The 22,455-nt window shown below is 41.2% G+C and overlaps 2 protein-coding genes across 3 annotated transcripts in view; one reads left to right on the forward strand and one right to left on the reverse strand.

The window, feature by feature from the left end:
• On the forward strand, positions 1 to 19,777 carry NT5C3B (5'-nucleotidase, cytosolic IIIB). Its single transcript, XM_044447166.1, has 9 exons — positions 1 to 166; positions 3,164 to 3,262; positions 5,688 to 5,757; positions 6,092 to 6,138; positions 9,133 to 9,218; positions 10,914 to 11,003; positions 15,802 to 15,964; positions 17,026 to 17,226; positions 18,690 to 19,777. The coding sequence occupies exons 1-9, from the start codon at positions 164 to 166 to the stop codon at positions 18,798 to 18,800; spliced, it is 870 nt and encodes a 289-aa protein (XP_044303101.1). The 5' UTR covers positions 1 to 163; the 3' UTR covers positions 18,801 to 19,777.
• The window catches only part of FKBP10 (FKBP prolyl isomerase 10), a 17,708-nt gene continuing 14,813 nt past the window's right edge, over positions 19,561 to 22,455 (reverse strand). For both annotated transcript variants that reach the window (XM_044447164.1, XM_044447163.1), the window contains exon 10: positions 19,561 to 22,196. In XM_044447164.1, the coding sequence (XP_044303099.1) occupies positions 22,014 to 22,196 (183 nt within the window). In that variant the 3' untranslated portion in view covers positions 19,561 to 22,013. The remainder of the gene's footprint in view (positions 22,197 to 22,455) is intronic.

Consider the following 22,455-nt stretch of genomic DNA (forward strand, 5'->3'; position numbering starts at 1 on the left):
TCTCTGCAACAATGATCAGTAAGCGCTGCAGGAAAAGGAGGAGGTACCTCTGAAGCTCGGCCCAGGGAAGACGTCCCTCCTCTTCTTCCCCGTTTGGCTCTCTCGGATCCCAGTTTCGGGTGGCGAAGCTCCTTCTGAGCGGGGCTGCTGCTGGACCAAGACCATGGTGAGTGGGAAGCGGGGAAGAAGTTCGACGAGGTGGAATGGAGCTCAGGGCCTGCTTGACGAATGTGTATCGATGCATCCTAAGCGTCTTCCGCGGAGGTTTTGAGGGGGGCCCCCGTCACGCGCGCGTGCGCATACACACAGAGCGCGCGCGAGAGAGAGAGCGTTAAAGTCAAATTTCAGAACCTTTGTACATTGAAAGGTTCAAAACGACTTTCCCCTTCCAACCGGGCCTCTACAGGGTCGGCGTGATGGAGGATCTTGGAAACAATCTTCCTCAGGGACAAGACGGTTGGGAGGTATAGGAGTGCTGGGCTGGTATGCAGATCCGCATGTGAAGGGTTTGGCGCTGAGGAGCAGTCGTCGAGGCGCCCACTCAGCAGCGGGAGCAGAAGGGCCCCCAGCCGCGGCAGAACTGGTTTGCCACAGTTAGAGGCAAGCCAGGCACTGCACATTTCCATCAGAAGATGAGTAAGATTGTTTGAAGTGAATGAGGTAGAATACTTTTTACGATGTATAGACCCCACCCCTCAGATCAAGTCCAGAGTCTAAAGTTAACTAAGTATGCTACTGTTTATGGATGAGCTTTTCAGAAGGGAAAAATCGTGGTGAAGGAGGTGAGTTTTATGTACGGAAGGGAGGTCTAGCAAAGCTGTTTGTGGGTGAGTCAGCTTTGTTACAAGGTGAATTCAGGGCACTGGAGCTGAATGTTTGTTCTGGGAACAGTATGTTCGAGGTGCGAGGAAACAATGGTTGGAGGTGACAGGGAGGCTTTGATACTAATGGTCCTCTAGTGTTCACAGTGCTTCACACACATATTACCCAGATGTAATCCTCACCACAACCTTGTAAGAACTTTCAGTGCTATCCCCATGCTGCAGATGGTGGGGAGGGGCTAAAGCTGAAAGCGTGGCAAAGGCCAACTCGAATTATCTGTATGCTTGTTTGCTATCAGACTGCTGCCATGTTACTTGGCACTTGAAATAAATCTGCTTGGGAGTGATATAGAAGGGATCCAGGTATGTAGGATCAGACCTGACATAGCCTGAGGGAAGAGCTGTAAGGGGTCAAAACAGGGGAGTTAATATTTGGGGATGAAGAGGAGGAAGCCGCTTTAGCGACATCAGGCCTTCCTCATTCTGCTTCCATGGCTAGCATTTGTGGGAGCCACTGAACAGATGATCGCAAGGGCAAAGTCTGTTAGGGTCTGTTGAGGTAACGGGAGGCAGAGAGAAATTGGTGAGCACTTAGAATAGTTTTTCTCCCACCTGGTACTCCACATTCTATCATACTTGACTGCTGGCTTTGCTGATGTGAGTTGATGTGGAAGGCACCATGTTGGAGAGAGCTGCCTTGGAGAATAAGTATTTGAAGTAAGTAAAGTATATGTGGTAAAACATAAGTATATGTGGTATATTTATGGAGTAGTCATTTGGAAGAGTGTAGGCCTTACAGGGTGATTGGTAGTTGTAAGAAACTCCCATGGAACAAATTGACAGCATGAGGGGCAAAACTTTTTGGAAGAAGGTATTATTTTCATCCCATTCCTCAATCAGTCAAGAAGGCAGTCACTTGGCTGATTGAGCTTATATATTTTAAAAAATGAGACACAAGGGAAAGGAGATGGGGCTGGTGAGGGAAGAGAAAAAATCAAGTAAACTGCCAGCAGGGCTGATGAAATGGTCCAGTATCCTGCTCATTTCCCAGTGGAAGTGGGGGAGTCCAATTGGAGCAGGCCCAAATATTCACTTTGCCTCTGATTCCTTCACTGCTTCTCCTTTGCTATTTGAAGGAGGAAGACTAAAAGGAAAACACTGGTGCGGAGGGACTGTTGGTTTAGGAAGGACTGTGAGTGGTAGAAGAACTAAAAGCAGGGACGAAAGTACAGTATTACATGTACTTGGCAGGTCTGGACATGAAGAATTTCATGTGCTCCATTATTATGGGCTTCATGTCACCTTGATTGTGCCCCTCTCATGCTTAAGAGTATGGCACCATCTCTCAGGAGCAGCAAGATATAGACATCAAGATACTCACACACTTACCTGATTTATCTTTATTTATTTAGTACTAATAGTATGGCATTTATGCAACATTTCATACGCTAACACATCTCTGTTATAAAATCGCAGTTAAAATACATATAGAGTATGTTTCAGCTTTCAACAAGCATGGGAACTAGAGAAACAATAAAAGGCAATAAATTGGAACATCCTCTTAATAATTGTAAGCAAGAGAAAGCATACCACATTTTCTGCCTCCCAAATCAGATGGGGAAGGGTGGTACAGAGGGTGGGTGTCACTTTGAAGAAGGCCTGTTTTTGAGATGTCAACATGGCAACATTTTGTTGGTTGAGGAACAGGCAGGAAAGCCACCTCTAAAAATCTCAAGTGTTGACTGGGTATGGGGTGGACAATCTCCCAGGTATCCTACTCCCAAGTTTCTTACAGCTTTCTATGTCAGCAACAACACTGCCAACATGGCTTATAGCTAACAGGCAGCCAATACTGTTCTTTCAACACAGGTGTGGTATGTATATGGCTGAGTTCCCCACTTAGAGTTGCTTCACTCTGTGCTACTCACAGCTTCCAAACCAGGGGCCAGGTCTGTTTCATATGTACATTGTCCTCTGTCTGGGGATTTAAGAAAGGGACTTGTCAATGGAAGTGCCTCTGCTTTGGGGGTCTCTCCCCAGGGTGGAATGCTGAGCCTCCTCACTGTTAGCTTATCAACAAAGGCTTTCTTGTTTAGGCAGACTTTTGACCTGCTATATTTTTTTTCTCCTTCTGGCTTTTCTTCTGTTGTTTTTAATTTGCTCTACTGTTTTTACTATGCTTTGTATTGTTTTTAAATGTAGTTTTATATTTGCTTTTCTATTATTTTTGTATATTAATATTATTATTAGCCATCTTGCATGTCTATTGCAGGAAGTGAAGTATAGATAAATAAAATGCAACATACCAAAAACCTAACTAAGGATATCATATCTTTCACTAGGTGCCTGAGCTGGAAAAAGCAACTGTTCAGATGAAGAATCCTGAACAAGTACAAAACATAATTTCAATGCTCAGAAAAGGTGGAGCAGAAAGACTCCAGGTATGTGTTTATTTATTGTGTGCTTAATTCAGGGGGTGAACAGAAAGTAGATCTACTGGTAGAAACTCTCAGTGAATTGAATTAGATCAGCAAGGATTTCTAACTTCCAGTTACTTAAAAAACAAACAAACAGATGACCCTACACTCTAAATTATATTGCTAAAATTGAGAAAGTTAATGGGGAGGACAATGATCACTCCAGTGATCTGGAGTGATTTTGTTTGGAAGGACTGTGAGCTTCATTCATTTCTTATACTCAGATTCCTGAATCCTAATTATTTTAATTCTTAGTATGTGTCTTTCTCAACAGACTCCTGTTGATAGATCTTATTGTCAAGTAAAAAGAAAAAAAAGTCTTCAGCAGCAAGCAAGAGTGGTCAGATATGATCCCTTCCTACAGAGAACTCTTTAACAAATCTTTACCTTATGTTGTTGGGGCTTTGTCACTCTTTATTTACTAGTAAAATTATCACAAAATGCTGGGTATGTTAAAACTCCCAGAGAGTCCATGGGCTATGGGGGTGATATATAAATGTATTAAGTCAGCAACATGGTCCAACTGCAGTGCTTAGAATATTCATATAAACAGATAAGGGTAAGGCTCTCAAGACTCTCTTAAGATTCCATGCATTGAGAAACTGCATTGAGAGAGACTTTTCTTAAAATTGTTTCTTTGAAGAGCTTCTGTTCCATGTGAAAAGTGCTAAGTTCCTAAACTATTAACTTCTTGTACCTCTCAGTTTTTTGCTGGTATTTCTCTAGTCTGCACCAAGGATGTGGTTCTGGAGGAAAAAGCCAGCAGACATTATCTCTCACCAACACCTGAAACTTTATTATAGGTTATCATGTAGATCTAGGAACTATAAAACATGGTAATGGTAGCAGCTGGTATTAAAACAAAGATTGAATGGACCTCTTTTACATGCATTTGCTTTGTGCCAAGACACAAAAACCAAAACCAGAAGGCCTGTGGCATTGCAAAGAACTGTTCTATTTCACAGAACAACTCTGAATGACTGAGCCCAGTATAATTTTACAGTTTCCTTTATTCCTTCTCTTTGCTTTGGTTCTTACATTTCTTCAGCTTTTCCCCTCATTGGAATATTTCTGTTGGCTCAGTATAGGCTAATTTCTAATTAAAGGCAGTCAAAACTCGAAGAAAGGTGTTTATGAGCTGGGATGGAGAATTGTTCATGGATGAAAAGAAGATTTGCATGATACATTGTATCACCATGTTACTGTTTCTTGGGTATTAATGTGTAAATTAGTGAGTTAAAACCAATGTTTGCTATGGCATACTTCCTCCAAGTAGCCCAGCATGGCATACCTGGGGTTATCTCTCATTCTCCACAGAACCCTCCAAGGCAGATTAGACTGAGGGATGTTGACATGGCCAACACTGGCTTAACAGCTTGTTAGCCAGGTGTTATCTTAGTAAGCTTTCTGTTAGCAGCAAAGGGGATAGGAGAGGGGACAGGATAGAGAACCTGATATTAGATGGATGGACAGAAGGCCCAGGTGGAATTAATTGGAGCTGTCCAACAGATCTGGGGGTTAGCGCTTGCTTGCTCAGCAGTTACTGGTAGAATGCTCTGGCCAGTCTTCATAGAGGCTGACTTCTGGATGCATAAGAGTCAAAAAAGCAAATGTAGAGGCTTTTGGTTTACCTGTGGTCAAAGAATTAGAGTCCACTATTGGTCACCTCTCCACAGGATGAACATTTGGTTGTCTTATATCTTTCAATATTCTGAAAGAGTCTTATATCTTTAGCTTACCCTTCCCCAACCTTGTGGCCTTTAGAGGCATTTGGACCACAACTCCCAGAATTTCCATCCAGCAGGATCATTGACTGGGAATTCTGGATATTATAGTCCAAATGTGTCTGAAAAGGCACAAGACTGGGGAAAGCTTCTTTAGCTATTGCAATCTGGAAAGCCTCTTTAGCATGCCAGCCTTTCCAGGATCAAGTTATTATGTATTTAAGAAGGCTTGTGACATTGAAATAATTATTTCTGGCATACCAGAATGCTAAAAACTAACAAAAGTAGTACCAAATCACTCTGACTGTATAAAGGAAAACTTGACTTTATAACATTATGTTGAAAACTCATTCTGCCCCAGCACTGTATTTTCAACAGCTTTTAGATAAGGTAGATCTCATGGAGCAGTGCTGTTGGTCAAGGTCTAGCCTTCATCCAGCATGCCAGCAGCCTTCAGTTCTGATCTCTGGTGAGCCACAGATTTTCTGTTTGGTGCTAAGCAGTTTATTTAGGGGTAAGCATTAAGTAATAACTTTGCAATCTGATTTCCTTTAAGTGCTTAGGGTCCCTGGTAGTGCTGTTGAATGGTATATAAGCCCTCAATCCTTTATACGGTTTGGAAGCTACTTAATCTCACTTTTGACCCTCCTTCCTATTCTCTCCAGGTAATTTCTGATTTTGACATGACCCTGACTAGGTTTGGATTCAATGGACAGCGTTGCCCAACTTCACACAGTGAGTCTAATTGCTGAGTTTTACTTCTTTGTCAGTTGTCAATTTTGTTGTCCCCTCTTGCTCTTCTTCTTGGTGCGCTCTTCTTCATATTAATGGTCTCCTTTCCCTTCTCATGCAGACTTTTTCATATATTTGTCATCATTTCCATTCCTGTCTTATTAATCAAGTGTATTATATTAGATCACCACTGAATGTAGAACTATTATCAGGCCGTCCTGGAAAAAATCCATCAGAGGAAGATTTTAAAGCACAGGGCTTTAAGAGAAAGGGTTTAGTAGAAGTGTGCATGTGTGTGTTAGTTTTTAGAAATCTCTTTGAATTTGTATCTTTTCAGATATCATAGATAACAGCCGGGTCATCAGTGACGAAGGCAAAAAAAAGGTATGGACTTCTGTATCATGGGATTTGCCTATATTAAAATCTAAATTGATGGTCAAGTACAGACTCCCATTTCATCTAGTACTGCATATACTTTCCTCCTGCTATCAAGAACCCTAGGAATTAGAGTTTTATGGGGGTATATGGTCTTTCAAACAGAAAACTTGCCAACAGAAAACATTGTTTAACACATCTTTACTTTCAAAGATGTATTCATAAAATGCCTTTGTTTAATGATATATTTGCTTATTTCATTATTCAAGAAACATTTCAGACTTTGGAACATGGGATTGGATCTAGAATAACAGTGCAGTCCTTTGCATGCCTTTTTATAAATAAGCCCCATAACCCTATATCTGCTTTTCAGGGGGCAAATCCCATTGACTTCTGTTGGACTTGGAAGTCCAGTTTGAGTAGTTTGTTTGACAACTCCAGTTGATTTCACTAGATATGACCAGGGCCCATAGAGTTTCATGGGACAGATTCAACTAACAGGCTAGATCAAACCCATTAAATTCATGTAAAATAATTTTAATGATGTGTTGCCATTACTTCTGAATAATGTTAAGATCAGTTCATATTTTATGTGACTCACTTAAAACAGAGTGGTTGGATAAAAATACATTAGAAGAATAATTTTGATTCACTTAGGGACATTTTTAATCTATATTGAGTGTAACTTCTCACTTTATTTCTATCTTATTTATATGATTGTTTAACTATATGTATTTTCTTGCTCTAAACAGCATCTGCAGGTAAATTAAATTTCAAAATAATTTGAAATGTTATCTGGCCAGGCTTTAATAATTATATGCAGCCAATAATCAATTGGGTTCCGATGGGTCACGGTTGGTGACTAAACTGCCATTACCTGGAACCCCTATTTTTAATGGGGAAGGTGGCAAATCAAGCATTATATTGTTTTGAATTTTAATTCATCTGGTTCAAATGCTAGCTTTGATGACTGATTCCAAGACTTATTGTCTTATAACCTTTGGCCCATGTTGTTTTCTCCAATATAGATTGCATTCTTTTTTTTCAGTGATTTCATGGTCATACTCAGGGCTTTTTTTTTGTCATAGCACGCACTGGAACAGCGTTCCGGCACCTTTTTTTTCCAATGGATTTTACGAAGTGATTTTGAATCGCCTGTCTGGCGTAGCAGATCTGCAGCAAACATCATTAACATAGTGCCTGCGGGCTGCTTTTGTGCCCGTGCTGATAGTGAGTGAGTGCTTACTGTCAGCGGAGACCATTATGTTTATGTATGTGTAGAATGACTGACTTTATGTTTGTGTAGAGTGACTGGCTTTACACTAAAAATCTTTTTTAGAGTAAAAGTGTGACCCCAAGATGTGAGTTCCGGCACCGTTTTTTTTTTTTTTTACAAAAAAAGCACTGGTCATACTGTACATGACACTGACAGGCATTCTATCATTGACAGCTGTACAGTATCTCTTCTGCTAAACATCCTGTAAATACCTACTTTCTCCTCAATTGACTGACATGAACTTACTCTCCTTTTGCATGTGCTGTCCCACTGCTGAAATCACTTTAAAAAATTATATCCTTTGTTGTATAAAGCAACACAACTCTAACTTCCTTTCTGAATGCAAAAAAACCTAGATTTATTTAACAACAAAAGCAATTATACTAACAGCATTACTGTGTAAGATGGCCAACCATAAGATGACTATGGTCCTTAGTAGATGGTTCATTAATCACATAATATTGGCTTTCACGCTTGTTCTTTATTTAGAAATAGTGAGGGGTGATCAGCATTGAAAGTGTACCAGGGCAATTGACCCTTTCTCCCCACAAAGTGCCCTGCCAAAAAATCTCCTCTAAAGGAGCCATTTTAAATAAATAACCAAGAAAGGGCAAAGGATGTCTCACATGAGTAATGTAGCTTCTGTGTCATCAAAACCTGAAACAAAACAGGAGTCTGGAGATCCTTAAGGAAGCCAAATCACTATAAACTGAGTTTGAAATTGTACCTGTTGGCCAGTTTCATACTGTGAGAAGGGGAAGTGTGACCCTGGTAAAGTTTGTGAGGAAATGAGCATTTGTAGCTTTGTCATAGCTCCTGCCCTTGCTGGTACACGAGATGTGTTAGTTAAGTCCAGCTAGTTAAGGCTTCTCAATGGAGGTTTCTCCAAAGTGGTCATTGCATCTCTTTGTAAATGCTGAGCAAGTTGTGGGCTGCTGTCTGCATGAGCATCTGAGGCAGTTTTGGGATGGATGAAGGCAAACAATCTGATGGGAGTAATGTGGGCTAGCAAATCTTCTGATTTGGGGTAGGTTTACAGCTGGTTCTGAATGGGTTTTTACATTCCACTGCCAGAGTTGGGTATGCAGTGTGGCAGTCCTCCTGGACCTGGCACTAGCGGCATTTAGTGACTAGGAGAGCCTTTTAACAGCTTGGACTGAATTGGATTTGTTCTCCCTTGCTCCAGTTATACAGGTTCTAGTTACAACCAGACTTGACTATTATAAAGCATCCTGTGAGGGGTGCCTTTCAAGAACAGTTCATACACCTCATTTGGTACATAATGCAACCGATTGTGGTGGCCAGGTGTTTAGAGCCTGTTATATCAATGCTGCACCAATTGTACTGACTGTCTATTCCTTTCTGGGCTCAGTTTAAAGTGCTGGGGTTTAACCTTTCAGGATGCCAACAGTATGGGACCAGGTTTTTGAAGGATCTCTTGTACCCAATTGAATCTGCTTGGGCTGTAAGATCAACCTTGGTGATCCTGCTCTCTGTTAGGAAAATTCAACAGTGTGACCTTTCAATGGTGACTCCATGCCTATGCTAAAATTTTGTTAATAAATAAATATCCAGTCCCCAGGAAGCAGGGTAAGCCAGTAGTGAGCAATTCTAGCCAAAACAGTTAAACCCTCAGCTGGCCTTTTTTGGAAAATCTCAATTGTTTATGCTTTTATTTTCTGACAAGCTAAATGTTCCCCTTCCTTTTGTTGATTCTGATGTTCCAGCTGAAAGATCTGCTGCAGTACTACTATCCTATCGAAATTGACCCATACAGGTCCGTGGAGGACAAACTGCCTTTAATGGTAGAATGGTGAGTATTACTATCAGAGAAGAGTATTCTGGTTAATGGGGAGTAGGGGTCTTATGTTCTTTGTTACAGGATCCCTTTGCCCTCTTAGCAGAGATTTGAGGAGGCTGAATAGGATGGGGGTTCAATCTTCATCTACGTTGCTTTAAACTGTGACCCTCAATCAAGCATGCCAGTTGTCAAGCATAAACAATTGGTTGGGTGGCAACATTTATGGGAGGAAGATGATAGGCTAGCTACTGCCAAACTGTGGGCCAGGAAACTAGCATGGCAGGGAAAATTAGCTAGAGCATGAGTGAAGAACCCCTGGCCTGCCAGACTCCTTGTTGAGTTCCTCCGGCAGACAGGGGTGGCTTCTAAGCACAACCTCCCTGAAGGAATTCCCATTGTTACCTTTGATTTGAACAAACAGCACTAAAGTCAGTAGTGGGCAACTGGCCAAGTCTTATTTCTCTTACCTTTTATTTTGCTTATCGATGAGGTATGGAAAGAGGCACATAGTGGAGGTTCCCAACTTAGCAGGTGCTGAGGGAAGCTGTTCCTCACAGCACCCACTGAATCCATTTGTGCACTGCTATGCTTGCTATGCTTTTTGGTATGACTGGTGATGCATGAACTGTGAGATTTGCCTGACTCCTCCTTCCAGTGCCAGCTGGGTTCCTTTCCCTCAGCTGAGAGAGGCATGGAAAGTAAAAGCAGATATGGTCACACTATTACTGGTATCTGGCTCACAGAGAGCCTGGTGGGAACTGGTTTGGTCTCCCACCAAAGATTTAATTCTGCTCTTCTGAACTAGATTCCCATAAGACCAAAATACCCACATACAGAAGAGGCTGTCCAACTATATCTTTGCATGGTTCTATTCTGGCCTTGCCTTCTTTGAAGTAGCCTTCATCTGGAGCACATAATTTGCTATGTTTTTGCTTTGTTTAGTATTGGTATATGCAGAAAAACAACTCAGGCAGATATACTGGAAATGACCTCTTACAGACTCTAAAATTTAGCCTTTCCAGGTGTAAGAGTGAAGAGTGCCTCCAATTTTAAATTAGGGAAAAATGTGTTTCAATAGTGGTAAAGTATCTCTGAAGATCCACTGTTAAAGATACTAGCACATAAGTTTATAATAAAGGGAATTTTAAAAATTAGCTGTATGGAAGAGATAGGAGACCTTTTGTCAAATCCAGCCCCTATTACATGGGCCAGGTGAGATGTGAGGTAGTCAACGGCTGTGCCCCGTTGTTCAGACTAATAATGTCATATGCCTCCACCCCTCCATTGTTGCTCCATGTTTTTCTTGTTGGTCTCTCTTCAGGCTTCCTGCTTGACCTTGTGTCCCACTGCAGATCCAAAGCCTGAAGTGGAAAACTGGTCTGTGGTACAGAAAAGGCCTATCCTTCTGGACTGCTGTATATTTAAATGTGAGGGAAGCCAGACAAATACTGGCATTCTGAATTGACAGAAGCCAGGCGCTGGGGCAATCTGAGTGTACAGGCACATCTTCCCTTTCAGTGTTAGCAGCAAGTGTCACAACCTCACTCATATAACTCCTGAAGGATTCCTGTCCCCAGACAGACATCTGGCTGGAGCTGTGGGCCTTTAGGGTCCTATTTGGCTCACTGGCTGGAAGCAGGGTGAGTTCTGCCCCATTCCATGAAACCAGTTTAGCCAACAAGAGCTTATGGCAGGGCTGTCTTCCAGGTGGACTAAGGCCCACAACCTCCTATCCCAGCAGAAGATTCTGAAAAGCGACATCGCCCAGATAGTGAAAGAGTCAGATGTCATGCTCAGGTATGAGATTTGGATGCTGGGTACAAAAATAGGGCTCAGGTTGGGAGGTGCACTTTATTTTTGTGACTGTTCCTTCTCTGCATCAACCCTTCCCAATGTTGTTGTTGTGAGAAGGTCAAATTTTTGTACTTGAAGTTAAGCCCTGCTGAACATGTACACACACTAATGTGTATAGTCTGCATGCTTTACACCAAATGAACATTTTTGTTAGTGCAGAATTTGTGTTCCACTTGTAAGGAGCAGTATGTTGTTCAATGGAAGGGTGCAGGAGAGAAGCTTCACTGGAAGCTATAAAGGAGGTGTGAGTAATTACAGGGTTGTACAGGGCCTTGCTGCTTGGGTTCAGACAAAAGGACAAACTGCACTTTGGTGGGCAACCAGAGAAATGGTGCCAAGGACGTGCAGCAGCTTAAATAAGCTATTGTGACTAAGCTGTGGTCCTCCTACAGACGGGAATGTCATGTCTCAGCCCTCAAATGGCAGTACAGGGATAACATAGTTGACCTATCTTACAAGGCTACTGCAAGCATTACTGAAATGAATGTGAATTGTTCTGAACACTTCAAAAATGTTGTATAAATGCTATTATGACTGTATTGTTGTCCATTTTGTTTTGTAAAAGAGCAAACGTTCAGTATTTCCACTACTCATCCTTGTTTAAGTTACAGTGAATATGTGAACCGCAGCAACTTAAACAAGGAGAGTCATCATCCTTTTGTTGGTGTTGTTGCTAAGTGCACAGTTAAAATGTCTGTGGTATTTGCAGTTTACATGTCTTGCTCATGTCTACTTGTCAGGATGATGGGAATGGTAGTGACTTTCTGTTGGTTCACATTCAGTGCTGAAAGTGGGTTGTTGCCACATAGTGTTTGTGTTAAAGCAACTTTAAATCATGATTTAAATTGCTAAGCACAAAGTGCAGATTTAAATAATGAATTTAGGTTTCCAGCTAGAATTTCAGATATTTCCTGAACAATTGTCCATACAAATTGGTTAATTGTACCACTCTCCTTTATTAAGGTACAACTGCATTGAACATGCAGGCTAACTAAGAGGATGTGCTTTTTACTTTATGCAACTATAGATTTGGTATTAATGTTCAAAAATGTTACATAGCACAGTTATTTAATTTAACTGAATACATTGAACAAAATCACACTTCTGTTAATTGCAGCCTATGTGCCTTTACATGTATTTTTATCTGTCTAGAAACACCTAAGGACTAATAACTAAGCAGAGCAATGCTGACAGGATAAAAAGAAGGGTGTTTTGTTTATAGAAATTCTGTATTCATAATGTGAAACCTGAGCAAAGTCTGTCAGGGAGGCTTATGTAAAATTGTTTATTATTGATTTGTTTAAGATAGACTCTGGCCACAGACTAGAAAGAGCTGGGAAGCAGGGCCATTCCATTCCGTTCCTGCTCATCAGACTCCTCCCTGTAAAAACTATTACTAGGCAGAGGGAGAGATGAAAAGCAGGAAACTTTATCAACATTTTAAGGAGCCCAGTTTAATTTGGCTCTTCTCCACTCTCTGCCTCTATTCAGATTGGTCATTGCTAGTATTTATGGACTAGTGCCTGAATTTGCTTGTTTTCTTTTCCCCTCCACATTCATTCTGCCATATCTTATAGACCATTGGCTTATGGGCAGAGAATGACTGGATTAGCACAATATGACTACTCATCATTGGTGACAAGCTACCATGGTTGTCACATTATGCAAACCTGCACTATTTTCTACAGGGTGGCTTGTTTGCAAGTTACAAACCACCCTGACAATCCACAGATTGTTTAAAGTGGGTTATTGGGTCATCCAAATCCAGGTGATCTCTGAAAAAAAGGGCGGGGTAAAGGGATAGAAAATCTGTAGCGAGTACAAAAGGACTCATGATCATGGAGGGCAACTCATTCCTCCTCCAACATCCCATAGAATCCCCACAGAAGGATCGCACACAATGAGCCAAATTATCTGCCAGATATACCACAGGTTGTACAACATCCAACCCACGTGACTTATTACCAGGGTGGGTTAGCATGATGTGCAGATGTGCCCGATGTCTTGTTAGTATTATGTATGCAGCTGTGGGAACACTTTAGCTGGAGAGCAGGGTCAAGATGTTTTAAATAAACATTGAGTGTAACTTTAGAGTCATAGAGCAAGCCTGGCATTATGGGATGGCAGTGTGGAGTATTTGGGCAGGCTCTGGGGCTTCAAGAGGAGCCATCACTGAGTCTGTTACCTGCTCTCCACCCTTTCTCACTCATCGATCCTTGGACTGCCTGGGATCCCAGCCTTCCAGCCACGCCACCACAGCTGCCTTGCATGAGGTACACTTGTATGCCCATTCATAATCCTCTCTGGAGCTTCCTGAGTTGGGCAGAGTGCTGCCTGACAGTGGGGGGCAGCAGTGTGAATGAGCATGCTTTTAAGGAGGATAATATAGCAAAGGGAACTCCCTAGTTGTATTTGTCCAATAGCTGCAATACAGCCTAAGAGCAGAGGACTTGTAGGTTGAGGGTCACTCCCGAGACCCAAGGGCATTTTGCAGTTTTACTTAAAGCCAGGAGCTAGCCTGAGAGTAAACTAAAAATACATAACATAACCTTAGTGTTTTTTGTTCCTGTCTGCAAGGACTGGACAGTGAGTTCTTATTGAATATTGTAAAAAATAATCAGGCTTTTTAAGTAACCTTGCTCTGCCACTGCTGAATAAAATTAGAGATGTTCTTTCTACCAACAAGGATTATTTTGTTCTTCTGCCCTCTTTTTGTCTCTTACTAACTCTGCTTGCTTATAACATCAGCCAATGTATGTCTGCTCAAAAATAAGTCCTATCATATTTGATGAGGCCTAAATGCACCAGTATTAGATTTGCATGTGTGATTTCCATCTTTTGATAGTAAAAAATGCTTTCTGAGTGTGGGCAAAGTGGATATACCCATTCACATTCCAGGAAAAAAAAAAAAAAAGGCAACTTCCCTGCACTTAGAAATATAGCATTTCAGGAAGAAGACTAGATTGAACTCATCTTCCATCCATGCAGCAATATTTTAAAGTACAGGACACCAAGTTACACCATCTCACTCAGTTTTTGTTTTTGGCAATAAAGGATTGTTGTTTGGACAAGGAAGGGTTAGAGAGGGAGGGTAAAAGAGGGAATGGGCTTGTTAGAAGAAGGGGAAGAACCAAAAGGGAGAAGGTGAACAAGGGAAGGGCAGAAAGTGCCAAGTAGGCCACTGCAAAGAGCACTTGGTTCACAAAAACCCAAAACCAACCCTGCTGATCCTCCTTGGGATTTAGAGGAGGGCATCTCAAAGAGCCAAGCACTGGACTCCAGTGTCTATGATGACCTGTCCATTTCTGGTCCCCACTAGGGTGCCATCATAACAATATAGTGTATGCCCTATTGGGCCATATTTATAATGCTTGCCCTCAAAAAGCAATTTAACAATTTGTTAAAGTAAACATGGGTTATTGATACCATTTTCAGCGATGGCAAATATACATTTAACATTCTCTTATTTCACTCTAAGCAAGTGATTTTTAAATAGAGAAATGATAATGGTATTAAACATTATAAAACAATAGTACAATAAGTTTTCAAATTGGATTAGTAATCTTAAACTTGTATCCAGCTTCCCATATGGTTACTTAGGAAACTCAGTGCTGAAATATTTGAACCAGGAGGCCTGTCTCTTGAAGCATGCAGTTTGCCACTGTGTTACACCAGCTATCATGTACCATCAGATGTCAGGCTGTACATGAGATTGGAGGTACCAATCAAGCTAGTTAGCTCCCTGTGAAGATTCATATGGATGTGCACATATCCAGAAGAATATGTAGACTTGAAAAAAAAAGTCAGGTAGGAAGAAACACTGGATGCTTGCATTGGTGGATTTCTTCTGGATAAAGATTATGATCTCCTTGGGTCCTTTTAACCTTTATGTACGTAAAAGAGAACTTCAAATTTAAGATGTTTTTACTGTTATGGACCTATTGGCATTCTAATACAGGAGGACAAGCCGAACTCAAGAAGAGGATAGTCCCCCATAATGATATGATAAAATATTCTCCCCCACTAAATCCATTGTTTGCCAACACTTCATCAGAGTGAATGAATCATCAGTTCAAAAACTTAATCCAATATATTAAATCAAATGGTAGCTCTATGCCAAGAACCTATGCCAAGCAGTAAGCCAAACATACAGCAAAAATACACAATCTTCTGGAGCCTGCTGCAGTCTATTTGTAGTGTGTACACATACATACACACATGTCCTGAAACCAAACTTCTTAAATATTTCAGCTGTTTTCTGTTAACATATTAACAAGTTAACCTCTTCACAAGGTCAAAGGCTGGGAACCTTGATGATTAGGTAAACTGGGCCCACCCTTGCACTAAGCAGACAAGCCTCATCCTGCATTCCACCCCGCTATTACAGACTGCAAACCTGATGCTCTTGTATTTACAGGTTGCAAAATGTGTGCCATTTCCACAAATATTACTAGGAGTTTGAGTGATCACACCCTTGTTATGCTTTATGGCTCCAGTAGCTTGAAGGCCTTCTGGCAAGCCACCTTGGAAAGGGAAGGACATGTAAAGAGAGAATTCTCACACACTGCTCTTGAATTTCTTGAGTGCTTCATGAAGAGTTTGAAGTCATGGTGGCTCCACTGGGCTGGTTTGAATCTTTGCCCACATTAGTGCTTGGGATTTCACCAACCACTGGAGGAAGCATTACATGTTTTACTTCAGCATGTCAGTGAAATATTACATTTCTTTTTCTTGTGCTCAGAGATGGCTTCAACATTTTCTTTGACCAGCTTCACCAGAAGCGAGTTCCCCTGTTCATCTTCTCAGCTGGTGTAGGTGATGTGCTAGAGGAGATAATTCATCAGGCTGGTGTGTTCCATCCTAATGTCAACGTGGTCTCCAATTATATGGACTTTGATGACAACGTGAGTTGAGCGTGCTCTCTTCTCCCACTCCCATCTGCCCAGGCACAAAAGTGCTGCAAGTTTCAGCATTTCAGCACTATGGGAGTGACTCAAAATTATTTTCTAACTTTTTTTGAATCAAGAATTGTATTAATGAGGGGGTAAATGGAATGTCACGGTGCACCTTCTGGGGATACCCAGAAACCTCTAAGCTTTCTCAGGCTAAATAGAATTTAGAATCTAGTGATCAGAATGTATGTATTAAGAGACTTTGGACAGTTCTGGTGAGGTAATAAAAACCTGGGCCAGGTTGTATCACTGCGCTTGTATCATTTCAGGTAAGGACTGAAAGTGATGTAGAGAACTACATGACATGGAGAAGGCCTGGCTACATTCCTTCTTTCTTACACATCATTTTCTATTTCATGGAAATGTTTGTATATGAAAGAGCATTCAAACCTATGAACCCTCACCAAGAGTCTGAATTGAGGCAGCCCAGACACAGCTCTTTATGACTACATGAAGAACTTGGCCAAAGTGAACTATAAATGATAGACAGTGAGCTAGGATACCAAAGACTGTTGACCTAGGTAGTGCGAGTGAGACTTGTGTAGTGCTAGAACTATAGCAGCATAAACGCTCACATATGTCTACAGAAAACTTGAAATGGAGTCCACTGATTTCAATTATTTTTGTACACTTAACTCCTGTTTTAAACAGTGACTTCTCTATTATGGAAAAGAGTGCTGTGTATAATATTATTTATGTTTATCTATTAACGTGGTAAGCCACCCCGAGGCTTTTTGCGAATGGGATGGCATAGAAATAGTTTAAATAAATAAATAAATATCAGTAGTACATCATGAACAAATTTGTACATTTTTTAAAAAGGAGAACAGGAATAAAATGTAAATCCCACTTAGCAAATGGATGATCCTAAGTGTTCTTGGTCTCAGGTCCCCATATAAAGAATGGAAATACGCATGACCTGCATTGCAGGGATACACACACATCAAAAAGCAGAAGTTCCGCCATCTCTCTGATATAGATTAATTAAGCTTCCTTCTGTGTTTTCCCTATAGGGAGTCTTGCAAGGATTTAAAGGGCCCCTCATTCATACCTACAACAAGAATAACACAGTTCTGAAGAATACAGAGTATTTCCAGCAGCTCTGCATGAGGACAAACATCTTGCTCCTTGGGGACTCCATGGGTGACCTCAGTATGGCAGATGGAGTTGCTAATGTAGAAAACATCCTTCGGCTTGGCTTTTTGAATGACAAGGTGAGTTGAGATTACCTGGGCAGGTTCAGCTGATGAGATCCCCCAGGAATCAACTAAGGTAACTATTTCAGGTGGCAGAGTTTGTGCCATGCAGGGTTGTCTGGGGTGAGGAGACATCTGTGGCCTTTCACCCTACCCCCCTGCCCTGCCCCGAAAAGCAGGGTTTCCCTGGCTCAGCTTCTATGCATACCATTGACCTGTGCTGTACCACATTGCTCACCAAAGCACACACATCCATGGGTTCTTTTATAAATATACAAAATAAAATAGAACAAGCACAACCCTGTCATCCTTGGCAGCAACTGGAATTGGTTATTTCCTAACTAAATTGTCTGAAACCTGCCTTGTAATGCTGAACTATAAGTTCGTACGGACAACATTTTTTTCAAATGTCAAAAGACATTCTTACTCTTAATAAGTGTTGTTACAGCCCCGTATTAAAAAAAACTTATGTTAGTTAAGCTTTCCTTTCCTAAGCTCAGTTAATGTTACATTTTGTGTTACATCTGAAAATTAACTGTGGTTGATCTTACGTAACTATGGTTTATAAAAACAAGTCACATTTTAAGTTAGACTGTTTCAGTAAACACCATGGTTAAGGCCAAACAAAGTATGTCTCCATTGAACAAAGCAATAAACTATCCCTTGTGAAAACAGAAGCAAAAGCTAGTTCTCTCTTTGCAACCATGCTGGAGGGAAAGGTCCAGGAGCACAAGCCTGAAGTTTGTGATAGAATGTTTTTTCTGTGTTTCAACATAGCAAGTGGGAGTCAGGGGTAACTTTTCTATCTTCAAATTAATTGACGCTATTCTGAACTCTGCTATGGTTGGGCACACCTTCCTTGGAACAGGAATTGGCTGTGGGATTCATTCCCAAAGCTGTCCATGTACAAAGACTCCTTGGTTTTATTGCAGCAACTCTTACCATCTTACTCTTTGCTATGTGGACCGTTGATCAGATTTGGTAGAGCTTAAGACTACTGCCATGAAATCCTGACTGTTGCAGAGAATGCTGGGCCATTCTAGGATGCACACTAAGTTCACCTAAGAAACTACCCAGAGTTTTTGGCCCTCTTTTAACATTTGTCTTCTTTAGTATTAATTGCTAATATTGGATATGTTTCTGAATGATCCCATGGCTTCTCAACAACTTGGAGAACAAATAAAAAGGCATGTTAAAATAATACATTCAAATAGAGCTTGGGGGGGGGGGTGAACCGAAGGTGAGAACTAAAGCATGCCCAGCACTCTGCTGCATTGCAAATCATATAGGAAGAACAAGTGGAAAGCAAACTGCCTTTCAGAGATGTTTGTCTAGCAATACTGACCTTCACCTGGAGAAACCCCAAGTTTCTCTGGAACACTGCTTGGAAACCACTATAGTAATGTATTGCTATGTAGTGCAGCCTTAATATGCTTTGAGAGGCCAGCCCTGTAAGCTCTGCTTGTTATTCTTCCATTCAGGTGGAGGAACAGCGGGGGAAGTACACTGAGGCCTATGATATCGTGCTGGAGAAAGATGAAACATTGGATGTAGTAAACGGCATACTTAACTTCATTCTGATGCAAACCTAAGCCACACAGTCCCATTATTCTTGACCAGCTACCTTTTGAAAAGGCAAGAGGTTCTGTGTGTGCTGGTGGGTGATGCTATTCCTTAGTTCTCACTCCCACTTGCTGGCTTCTTCTGCACTTACTCTTTCTTAACCCAGCTTTAACACGTCCCAGTGATACAAAAAAGAGCACAGATTCATCCTGCAGTCAGTATCTCTGATGCCAAAATGGAATTGGCAATCAGAACACTGAAGGCTATGCGATAGTTAAAATTCCTATAAGAAAACGAATTGTGATGGTGCATCCCAATGATTTCAAAGGATAGAAACATTTGTTGTGACACCAACCTGATAAATATCAAGGTGTTGCTTTATGAGACAGAGATTGAGACACAGAATTCGAGATAAATGGGCGTTGCTGTTTTTGCCAGTAAGCAGTTAGCTGGAATCCCTACTTTTTTTAACTGCTTGAATGAGGAAGTACACAGGTGGAACAGAGGAAGTTTTCTTCATGAATAAAATTAGTGCACTTTGGCTGTAAGAAATGTTTTGCTTGGGTAACTTTGTTCTTCAAATGTCAATTCAGTGCAGCAATTATCTTACCCTCAATTGTTAGAAATGACAGCTCCACCTGGCCTTTCAGTATTTCTGGCATTTGAAAACTAGCTTGAATATTAATCACTGCATGGACAGAGGGAGAATTTTAATGGATATTCTAGCATCTGTGTAAACTATAAAAGACAGTTTCATCCCAAGAAAGTGAGTGCACAAGACCCACAGAGTGTCTTTTTTTAACTTTTAACTTTTATTGGATTTCTTCTGCATTATATTTTGGTTTCATAGAATGTATACTGTTTTTTTCAAAAACATTGTTTGAACTATAAATGGTTCCCTCCCACCCACACACAGAGTTTTCTCCATAAAATCCAACAAAGTTAAAACTTTTTTTAAAACTCAAAAGGTATGTGTAAGGATAATTAAAAATCTTATTTTGAAAAATGTGGTATGCATAATTTGCTTGATTGTCTACTTTAATCTAACCTTTTCATTTTAAAAGAAACATTGCCACAATAGAGGAAAAGTATGTTTGAACCACTCAAGATCCTTTGGTAAGCTTAGGATATCTCAAAAAGGACAACTGAATACTGAATTAAAAGAACTGTCCAAAAGTGCAATCTTTTGGCCTCTCAACATCATTAGGGGAAGGGCACAGAATAATAAAATCATACAGTTGGAAGGGGCCATCTGACCATCAAGTCCAACTGCCTGCTTACTGCAGGACTCAAGTCTCTATCCAGATTCCAACCAGGCCTGACCCTTCCAAAATTAGGCAGGATCAGGCACATCAGGCTCTACAGAAGCAATACACATAGGAGTTTCAGAGTCCCAGCACCTTTGTGCTTCAGCTCTGATGGCAGAATCCCTACCCCACACTCAGTGCAGAAGGAACTGTACCAGCTGCCTATCCAAGAGTGGAAATGTTGCCTGGAGAGGAGAAAAAGATGTATGCTGGGGGGTGGGCGGGCAGGCAGGAAGAAGTCGGGGCCTTCTCCTTCCCCCACCCTATTGCTTTTATCTAGGCAGCCAAAAATAGTTGCTGCTACACCTCATTCCATGCAAAGCAGCTGCATTATTCTCTGAATTCAGAGGCTTAAATGCAGCAAGGACAGGGGACATAGGATCATACTTTTCAGAAATCAAATGACAGATTTCAAGAATTTTGAGTACTGTAGACTTGTGAGGGTGCTACATTCAAGTGAGGGTTCAATTGTAAATTCTACATTCACAACCTGCTAGAAAAAATGTTGACTACAACTTTTAAATTCTTTAAAAGACTGGCTTGTGCCCTTAACAGTTGCTGAAGAAACTGAACAGGCGCAGACTTTCCTGGTGTGGAGATGCAGCAGGAGGAAAACCAGCTCCTCTGTTGAATTATGTTGCATTGATATCCTGCCTTTGTTCCTCTTGGGAGTAACCCAAGCCTGCTCACATAGCTGCATTTTATTCCCACAAAAATAGCCCTGTGAGTCCATGGCTGAGAGTCCATGAAAGGCCCAAAGTCACCCATTGAGCTCTGCAGCTGAGTGGAGGCTCAGGTCCCCCATTTCAACACTCTCACCACCATACCACACTGACTCCCCTTGGCCACAGAGGTCTCAGGTTTGGGAACCCTTCCAAGCAAATAATGGTAAAACAGTCCTAAGTCTGCCTCTACATTTCTGCTCATTTCCATTCATAGAAAAAATTAAAATTCCTTGTTCTTTGAAATCCTGAAAACAGACTAATCAAAATATATATTTTAAACCCTGGACGTAGGTGAAAGGCACAATACAAGACAGATTACCATAACCCTTCAAACCTGGGAGGATGTTGGGGTTCCTATGCAGGGCAGAAGCAGCAGACACAAAAGTCACCTCTGTGCTCCTCCCACCCTGCAAAACACTTAGATGGCCTTGCCTGAAAGCTTGAGGGAAGCTGGCTGAGCTTGTTTGCGTTGTGGCCATGTCTTTCTCCCAACTGCCCACTCAAGCCCCTTTTCAAGTTCTGTCTCGCAGCTTCAGAGAAGCAGCCTGCATGGTTCGGGGGCTGGGCTAGGGGGAAATCCAAGCTCAAAGACTCAGCTGCACACTTGGAGCACTTTTCTGACTTTATAGCTGGGCCTTCAAACCCTCCTATGCCCATCTAGACTCAGTCTAGCAAACACAGGATTTTACTACTGATGCAAAGCTTTCTGATTTGGCTCTTATCACCCAGTTTGGGTTTCCCTGCTGCAGAATGTAGCTTTGCTTTAGACAAAAGTATTTATACACAGATTTATATAGTACCTAGATCTGGTGGAACAAGAGACATGGGTTAATTTATGGCATTTGTCTAGGCCAATTGACCAAAGTTGGGAGTACTTAAGGAAATACTGGTAATTCAGCTGGGGTAGAGTGGGTGGAATGAAGTTAGTCTCTGGAAAGACACAGCCGGTGTTTTGGGAAATTACATGGTGTTAACAGCCTGACTTTGATTTGTTCAAACACAATCTCAATTAAATAGTTTTTTTTTTAAAAAACTCAAACCCATAAAATACAAATGATGTCAAATGGGGAATGAAACATATTGATTCCCTAGGTTCAGTCTTTTTAACTCAGGAAAGGGGTGGGAAGCAACCAGCCATCAAATGTAAGGAAAGAGGTTCCAAATGAAAGTGCTTAACAAAAATAAGCCCAATCCTAGTATTCTCTCCCTTTTAAAGTTCCTCATGTTTGATTTGATCTTCATCTGATTTTAGCTTCAGTTCCTCTGCTGTGATCTTCCCATCCTTATTCCTGTCCTGGTTTTGGAACATGTCGGCAATTACTTTTTCAGGTTCAGAGCCTGGCATCAGATGACCCTTGCCTTCTGCAATCTGGGATTGGATGAAGGCTGAGAACTGCAGAGGGGACAAAAAGAAAAGAGAAGTAGGGAAAGGATGAATGGCTTCCATCAGAGGGTTTGTGCGCAACTGCTGACATAAATGGCATTTCAATATACCCTGCACCTATTTTTGGCTTCCCATGCTTCCACTTTGAATAAAACAATATTAATGTTATTCCACTTGGTGTAAGATACATGATAAGAAGTTAACATCTTTAAAAATGCATTGCTGAAGTTCCATTAATTAATCAAATTATAACTAAAATTTTGTTAGC

This window comes from Varanus komodoensis, unplaced genomic scaffold (assembly GCF_004798865.1).
Source record: "Varanus komodoensis strain SLA01 unplaced genomic scaffold, ASM479886v1 scaffold50, whole genome shotgun sequence".
NCBI lineage: Eukaryota > Metazoa > Chordata > Lepidosauria > Squamata > Varanidae > Varanus > Varanus komodoensis.

Excerpts from the sequence above, each read along its gene's own strand:
- NT5C3B (XM_044447166.1), top strand. Across the intron at positions 6,139-9,132 it reads GTGACGAAGGCAAAAAAAAG|CTGAAAGATCTGCTGCAGTA; the intron begins GTATGGACTTCT and ends CTGATGTTCCAG. Across the intron at positions 15,965-17,025 it reads ATATGGACTTTGATGACAAC|GGAGTCTTGCAAGGATTTAA; the intron begins GTGAGTTGAGCG and ends TTTTCCCTATAG.